The sequence below is a fragment of the Atta cephalotes genome, assembly GCF_000143395.1.
Source record: "Atta cephalotes unplaced genomic scaffold scaffold00023, whole genome shotgun sequence".
Classification (NCBI taxonomy): domain Eukaryota; kingdom Metazoa; phylum Arthropoda; class Insecta; order Hymenoptera; family Formicidae; genus Atta; species Atta cephalotes.
In genome coordinates, this window is record NW_012130087.1 from 4,026,918 (window position 1) to 4,036,327 (window position 9,410).

At 30.1% G+C, this 9,410-nt stretch overlaps 1 protein-coding gene across 1 annotated transcript; it reads left to right on the forward strand.

The window, feature by feature from the left end:
- Positions 1-3,371: 3,371 nt before the first annotated feature.
- On the forward strand, positions 3,372-8,127 carry LOC105620021. The gene is made up of 2 exons (XM_012201533.1): positions 3,372-5,086; positions 7,905-8,127. Exons 1-2 carry the CDS (start codon positions 3,372-3,374, stop codon positions 8,125-8,127), a joined length of 1,938 nt encoding a protein of 645 aa, XP_012056923.1.
- The last annotated feature ends 1,283 nt before the right edge of the window (positions 8,128-9,410 follow it).

A 9,410-nucleotide genomic window follows, 5' to 3' on the forward strand; every position in this document is an offset into this window, starting at 1 on the left:
AATAGTATATATATATATATATATATATATATATATATATTTATATAATTTCTGCATATAAGCTGCAGTAAAAATAGTACACGTAATATAAATTCTTAGCGTCATAGTGTAACGGCGAGCTATTGAACAAATAATTCCATAAGTAATTATTAGGATTCGCTATACTCTAATAGGCGGAGATGTTAAGGGAGGTCATAATGTATACTCTGGTATAATACCACCTTCTCTTCTACTATTATATATATTAATTATATATTAATTATACATTATATATATATATTAATTATATATATTAATTATATATATTAATTATATATATTAATTATATATGTTAATTATCTAATATATTATCTAATACATAATAAATAATTATCTAACATATTATATTAAGAATTATCTTCAAGCAAAAGTAAATAGTGAATAAAAGAGCTTATCTATTAATTAGTAAACTTTAATAGAAATAATATCTGCGCACACAACCTATGTAATTATAATTATCTCAAATAATCAGAGAAATAAATAAATTTCTCGAAGGAAATTTTTTAGGGAATCTGAGATAATAGATCGAGACAAAAAACAAGAAAGAATAAACTTAATAATGTAAAAATTTACATACATAATATATATGTATGTAGATATGTATATATTTTAAAGAAATATCTATGACATTCTTATTCAAGCTGGCAGATTAATTTAAATTTTAATAGACTCATAAAAAGATGATTTAAATTATTGTTTTGTGTAAAATTTAAACTTTGTTTCCTGAAAGATCGCAAGGAATTCGTTTTCTATACGTTCTTCTTTGACTGTCTCAAAGCCAGAAATTTGACTTACTATTGCGTAGAGGAGCGACATGTATGAGGGAATTCTTGAGAGAAATGTTTTACTTATTTCGAGAAAGACGATGTGAGGTCAACGATCACATTTAGTTCATCACTTACTGAACATGATTTTAGGGTAACTCCGGCAAATTCGCCGCCCTGGAATTTACGCCACAGAAGTCAGAAAAAATAGGTGCGAGTAAATTTTCCCGCAATTACTTTGTTACATGCTTTTATGTTATATTAGTATTGTGTTGTGATTTCAGTTTCTTACTGTTAATATTAATAAAATTATTGTGAGTTGAATTGATTTGTGTCATTGTGTTGAGTAGTGCCGTCATAAATTATATAATCTACATAAAATAATTACTGTAAGACGAACAAAAGCTTAGTTATTTCGTTATATATAAGTGTAGAGGAATAGTAAAGTTGTTGTATAACAAAATACAAGTACTTTGCTCTTGTATTTTTTATTTATTTATTTGTCTTGTATATCGCACCTGTTTGAGATATACGACATTTTTAACGAGCGGGATTTATGCCCAAAGTATACAAAATAGGTAGATTGAATTCAATGCACTAAATGTAATAAACGCATTACATGAAATACGTACCTCATGTCATAATACTTATAATACATGTGGGAAGATTGTAATTATTATTTATTACTTCATATACATTATTTATTACTTTATATACATATCATTTTTATTCCTTAATAAAAACTTTATAAACGCATTTTATAAGTTATTGTGTCATTTTACAACTTATTTATATACATTATTTGTAAATTTTGTAAATTTTTTATGAACCGTACGTGTCCTCCCTCCCCCTATGAGTAGCCATATCTCCTACGGGACATACGGCAAAAATACAAGGGTTTAAAAAAGTTCATTTTTTAATATGAAATATAAATATTTCAGATTTCCAATATTTTTTTTATAGTAGACAAAGTAGTACAAAGTTTTTATTGATATAGTTCGTTTACTTTAAAAAATACTTAATAAATTAAGTTTATGATTATGATAGGTGCGGCGTATATACCGGAGTTACCTTATTCATATGGTTGTTCACAATTTTCATCAAACTTTTTGGTAACGATTTGGTATTTTTGACATTTCTAGTATTTGATAAAAATGAATATCTTAATAAAAATCTTAATTATGCATTTATTTGCTATCCTTTTTAAATGTGAAATATTCAACGTTATTCAAATCTCTCTTTATTTAAAAAAAAACAATATATCTGTCATTAGATACTTTTTTACTTTTATTAATTTTTTGGTATCTTTATTTTCTTTTTAACTTCTTATTGAATGTTTCTTTTTCGGGATATTACAAAATGAATTGCTGATCACTAAAAACTAATTTTGTGTAAAATATTACTTATTTTATATAAAGGATATGTTATTTCTGTATTTGTCGTCAAGATGATAGTTCTGCATATCGACTGCAGTAAATGATGCATTTATATTTGACTGCACGCTATTATGTTATAATAAGAAGTCTAAAACTTTTATTTTTTTCATGTCGCTTATATTTGCAAAGGAGTTTGTATAAGAGAAATGAGAAACTTATTTCTTCTTTGTGATTTGTTAGCTATTATTCCGATATACACATACATGTATCGCAGGCTGAGATTAGGATCCTGTGATTTATTTCTATCACATACTTAACAAGTTTGAACTTTTTCTATTTATCTGCCTAACTTTTTATCTGCACAAGCTTTTTGTACTTTGCAAAAATAATTACAAAAAGTTATTATGAGTATGATAAAATAAAAAGCAGAACAATGCATGGCAAAAAATAAAATTAAAATTTTGAAATATTTATATCAATATGATTGACATTGTTATTGTTTTACATCTTCTATATGTATTTTGAAATTCTCAATCTTATATCTTTTCCATTTCATCATATTATTATATTCATGGAAAATAGCGAAAATACATGCCGTTACGAAAGCTCAGCCTTGATGAAAATAAGTTCATCGGAACGCATAATCATGGTTGCGACGATGAATTAAAATCAAGTGAATGATGGACATAATAAGGTTATGCGCTTCATAGAAAAACAGATGCTTTTGATTAGCATGAATAATTGGTTCTTGTTGATGCTCTAATTTATATAACAAGTATTTATATAACAGTATATAAGTATTTATATAACAAGTTGACAAATACATGAAAGACATTAAATTTCAAAATAGAAATATAATATTATTGAGTATTATTTTTATTTTAGGTTTGTAATAAAGAGTGCGGATTAGACAGAGCAATAAATTGTAAATAATATTTAATGCTGTTGTATTAATATTACAAGAAAAATTTTGTTTTAACAGCAGAGTGTGTTAAATAATTAAATAATAATTTTCATTGTTTTCTGAAGTATAACATGATAAAAATCTTTCTCTTATTATTTAATTTAAGTAACTAAAATTTATATAATGTTGCATCTGTCTTTCCATATCGATAAATCAAGGAAACGCAATTGAATTGGATGTGCGGATTATTCTGTTCCAGAAACGAATGAATTTTTAATTGCCATCAACATGCCCGTCAAAGGAGTTCGGGTGCTACCAGACATACCGAAGAATATGCCAAACATGGAGATCTTGATTCAGGAGTTCGAAACTGGCTTCTGTTCGATGTCGACCAATTATCAGGATACCGCATCGAAATCGTCAACTTTGAACGATGGCAATTTCGTTAAGAAGCTCGTCAAAGCTTACGAATCAAGCGTAAAGGCATCTAACGAGAATAATCAGCGAGAAAGAATTAAAGAAAAATTCGGTTTCTTTAATACTCTTGATGTTACTCAGAATCAAAAGAACGTAGAAAAAAATGACCCGAATTTTGCGATATACGATACACCCAGCTCGCAATGTCAAAATAACTTAAATAAAAAATCCAAGATCTTTTTAACTTCGTTTGAGGAATGCGAAGTCGAAGATGATTTTGTGATTGTTAATCGATATCGTTCGGAAAGCGATAAAAAACCAGTTTCGATGACGTGGCCGCGATCCTCTTCTAAGATCAACATGTATAGCTCCATTGACGATGATATATTAATGAATGTACAATCCAGTCCTTCGAAGAAGAATGAAATGTGGGACCCGAAAAAGAGAGATATAAAATTGGAGGATAACTCGATGAAGAATAAATTAATGATCTGCTCAAGTCCTTTGGAGGATGTTGAAGACACAAACTTGGACCGCGAGGATCCTCTTGATGACATCTTGACAAGCTCTTGCGACTCGAGCAGCAATAACAGCTATAGAAATTTACAAGCCGACCTATACGATTTCGAAAACAAACAGCAGCTCGAACTCTCCTCGACCTCATTGTCATCATTGTCATCTTCCTCAAGATCGTCATACGACAATTTGTTAAGTATAAATAGCGATCTGCTGTTGGATTCATCTTTTCAAGACATAACCGTTACATCTTCTAAAAATATTCTGAAGAACCAAGAGAATCTTCAGAATTTCAAACCGGTTCCAAGTTCATCGTCTAACTTCGACCGGAAATCGTCGCCAACTATCGGCGCTTTGCTAAATGAAGATCAACCAATTAAGATTAATGACGATACGCGCATAACATGGATATCAGCATTTAGCGAAAAACTGTCACGAAAAAAACCACTGAAAAAGTTACTAAATTCGACATTCTATACCAAACTATTGAACTATAAGAAAGTCTGGAAAAAATCGGCAGAGAAACAATCGAATAAACGTACTTCCGATTCTGGATTTATCGATCGATTTTTGTCCTCGTCGTCTTCTTTTTCACAAAAATCGTGGCACTCCGATCAAAATGAAAAGCCAACCTTCAGTACCTTCGGTCACATTGAAAGCGATTGCGTCAATAACAAGATGTCCAAGAGTTCTCGCATGGTCTTGACCGAAGTGCCTTGCACAACTATTGTCTACAAAGAGAACCGCCAGAACATTGAATCTTCGTTGAAAAGCATGATGCCAGTAAATTCTTCAACGTTGAAAGTCTCTTGCGGATACCCGCCGCTTCTTAAGCACCCTTATCTGACCCGAAACGGGATCCCCAAACACCCTTTCGTCACGAAGACAAAGCTGGATCAAACAATAGAGGAGTCAGATGACGAGGAAATGAGATACGACGCGAAGGAATGTAAATCTGAATTGGAATCTTCAAGTATGTCGCTTGTGTCTAAAGCTGATTTTAATATCTTATTCTCCAGAATGTCCGAATGGTTAACTTCCTCTCCAAACAACAATTGCGATTTATTGAGGTAATTATATTGATAATAATATTATTACTGTAAATTATAACAATAATTATTATTAATTACTAATAGAAAGTTATTAATACGAAAGGAAAGCAGAAAATAAAGTGAATTTACGTGTTCCTTATATATACTATCTTGATCAAAAAGTTTCCGGAATTCATTCAGAAAATTCAAAATACAAGTTTTATTCATTAAAAGTGATATTGTCCCCTTCAAAGTACTCCCCATCGATTGCAACGCACTTATGCCAGCTCTTGATCCAGCTCTCGAAACATTTCTGGAACTCTATTGTCGGTATAACTATCAGAGCCGTCTTCGATTTTTCCATTACTTCCTTTCGGCTGTTAAAACGCGTTCCCCGTAATGGTTTTTTTATGCCACTCATAAACGGCTGTTTTCTTTAGAGTATCACTGCCGAAACAATTTCCCAACATCTTCAAGATTTTCACACCATTGAATCCATTTTTAACGCAAAATTTAATACAAACTCGTTGTTGCAAATTCAACTCCATTTTTAAAACTGTAAAAAATCGAAAATACGTGCAGAGGTAGATGTATTCAAGACGGCGTAACTTTTACAAATGTCAAGCTATGGTGATAAAATTTGGTGGGAATGTCAATGATAGATGTGGCACCTAAACAAAAAAAAACAGAACTCAAATCAGCTGACTCAGAGCATCACCTGGTGATAATTCCGGGAATTTTTTGATCAAGATATTATATGTTAGCAAAATATATACAACATTATTTTTCAATTTAATCGCCCAGTTTTACAAAACATTTTGTGTAACGATTTACAAGTCCTCTGATTTTATCTGTGAAGAAGGTTTTTGATTTTTTGATTTCGAAATCATCACTTTCTGTTCTGCGTAAGAAATAAATAAATTCGCTTTACTGACTTTCCCTTATCTGACTTTCCCTTGTACCATATTTAATATTAATAATAATATTATTATTAGTAATAATAATTTATAACATTACATAAAAATAAAAATATGATAATATACAGGGTGTATATAAACATCTGTTACCACCTCCCCTATTTTGGAAATGGTTCAAAATTAAATATATTTATGCCCCGCAAAATATGTGTTCACTCATTTTGAGGGCTACTCTTTGAACGGAATCGGGAAGATTTTTCTCTTAAAGAAATGCTCAAGGGGGATCTCAACTTAAAAATTTCAAATGGAATTCTCCCTATTGTATATAAGAGCATAAAAAAAGAAAACTTTTAGTTCATTGCGGAAATTGATACATTGACTCATTTGGGAGTTAATCAGTATCAAAGTTTGAAAAATTTTATTTGTTCTTATCTTTAATATGTATTGGATTTAATAACTGTTCAAAATGGATACCGTTTATTTCTTGGTAGTAAAAACAATCGATTATAAAATTCCTGTCTTTACGAGTGAAATTTGTTCGTTTTAAAACTTTGGCAATTGTATTTTTGGGAATATTGCTTTGGGAATATTGCATTACTAACAACATTGTAAGTTGTTTTAACGATGTTGTTTTAACAAAAGTTGTTTGACCATCTGCAATTTACACGATTTATTATTTCCATTTCTGTGACATCGTCTATCTTTTGTCTACCAGATCAGGGTGTCTTTAACACTTGGTGTTCTCAAAATTTTACAAATTGCTGAACGTAAACATGACTTATTGGACGTTCTGGACTCGCTGTTACACAGTAATTGCGGCCATACTCTCTGTAGAGAAAAATAATCTTTACCTTGTTCTCAGCAGAACACGCAGATCGATCACAATCCATAGCAAAGAGTAACTGGGAAATGTTATTGTATGTAGAATAGATATAAAGAGAATAGCGCACTAATTAGCCGGAAGTTGTCATTTGGTGTCCTACATCCGGAATATCTATGCAATTCCTCGTCTTAATCTCTTTTTTCTTAACTGCTTCTTTCTAATTAACAGTAAGAACATTTAATAGCGAAATAAATCAGCATTAGGCACACGCATTGACGCTACTCTTTTTATACCTACTCTAATTATATGTGGATTCCAGCATGCTCGAGCGCGCTTTGAATTACAATGGATTATAGCAGTTTAATATAAAGCATATTTAAGAAAATTTCCGAACGTAAGATAGGAATTTCATAATTAATTTACTGTTAAATTATTTTACTGTTAAAAAGTTATCGGTTTTGAACAGTTATTGCAAATAAATCCAACATATTGAAAGTAAAAACAAGTAGAATTTTTCAACTTTGATACTGAATAACTCCCGTATCAACCTCTATATTGAATCAAAAACTTTCTTTTTTCAATGCCCTTTTATATGATATGCTACAATAGGAGGGTTCCGTTTGAAATTTTTAAGTTGAAGTCCTCCTGGGACATTTTCTCAGAAACCTCCCCGATCCTCTCAAAAGAATAGCCCTTTAAAATCATTAAACACGTATTTCGCAGTTTTTTATAATTTTGAACTTTTCGAGGGCGGAAGAAACTTATAGACACCCTGTATAACGACATACATGCAATATAAATAATTTTATGTATATATATATATGTATATATGTGTATAAAATTATATATTATTATATATTATCATTTGTATATAAAATAACATAATATATGTAAATATATACAATATTTTAAAATATAATAATTAATAATACAATAACAATAATGGACAAAAACGAAATTTTATTTTGATTTTTTCGTTTTTTAATGATGTTATACATATATAAAGATAATAAATAAAGGTAATAAATAAAGATAATAAATAATAAAATAATAGTTTACATAATTTGCAATGCAAACACAATCGATTATTTTAATAAATATGTATATGTGTATTCAGATCACGTTTGTATAAATCAACGTCAGCACTCGATGGGCTTGCTCTTCAGCAGACACCGGTTCATAATGTTCCTAAGTGCAACTTCAGCATGAATTTCTTATCTGCCACACATAACATGCAGAGAGAGCCTTGCAGGCGTTATGCTACCATTAGTCCAAAGAATTTAAGATTTTCCATATCACGGGAGAAAACACAAGCGATCGAAAGGTGTTTCGACGTCTAGAAGCGTGCTAGCGATATTCTTTCTTTCGGAAGAACTTTTAGGGTGGAAATTTTCCAGATTGAAATTTAATTAAACTTCGTCGCTGAAATACATCACGCTGAATAGTTATTTATCTAAATTACGATCATGCTTCCCACAATTGGAAGTAGGTTTTTGAAAATTAATTTACGATCGTGTTTCACACAATTATTTATAGTTCAAACTGTACACGTCACTTTACTTACAATTAGATGTAAGAGTGATGATTCTGTTGTATTGATTACTATTAAGTCGATGAGAATAACTTCGATTTATGTTTTGTTTGTAGCATTCGCTGTTTACGTCGAAATGGTTGATAGATCATTGACAGATGGATTTGCTGAGTCAATTTGCTTTGATGTAGTGATATTAATTGTTATTGCAAATTTCGGAGTATCGTTGTATAATTGTTATACTCAATAAGATTCTGATTCAATGAGAATTTTTACTGATAATTTAAGTTACACATCTATTTATCTATTTATTACTCTATTATATTTATATAACGATACTCAACAAAGTGTTGAATCTTGTGTTAAAATTAAAATACATTATGGAAATGTGCCAATTAAAAATGTGATCTGAAAATTAGACTTGTATGCGTCTCGTTTGTCTTCTTTTTCTAAAAACCGTATGAACACTCGGAGAGATTTCCATCAAAAAGAAGTTGAACGATAATGTAATTTTATTCTTTGCGAACCAAAAAAAAGTTATATATAATAATACCTCACATTCTTCATAAATTTCGCGAATTAGCACTCGAGATTGCATTTTTAATCTATCTTTTTTAAGCTTTAACATTATATTCAATTAATCTTTCTCTTGTATTATGCAAGAGGTAAAAGGAATTTGACATTCATAGTTCCATTTACTTGTTCTCTCATCGAAATCGGTAAGTTTCAACAGACGGATTCGTGATATCATGAAATCTCGTTTATTTCTTGCGAAATGATACAACGAAGATTTTTTTCAAAGACAAGATCATAAGAAGAAGAAGATATCATATAATTTTTATCCTCTCTTATTGACAAAGACTCTCCTCGAGTCTCTCGTATTTCTTTCGGAAATGTTGAAGAAGACCTCGAGTAGCAGTAAACGGCTTGATAGTTGTAGAATAGGTTTTGCGGTTTTTGGCGTAGAAACTTACATAATATTATAGTTTACTACAGAGTAGTTTATATTAAGAGATAACATTTTTTAATACGACAGTGTATATACTTGATCGCACATATTGTTCGAGAGATTAATATATATAAAATGTTATC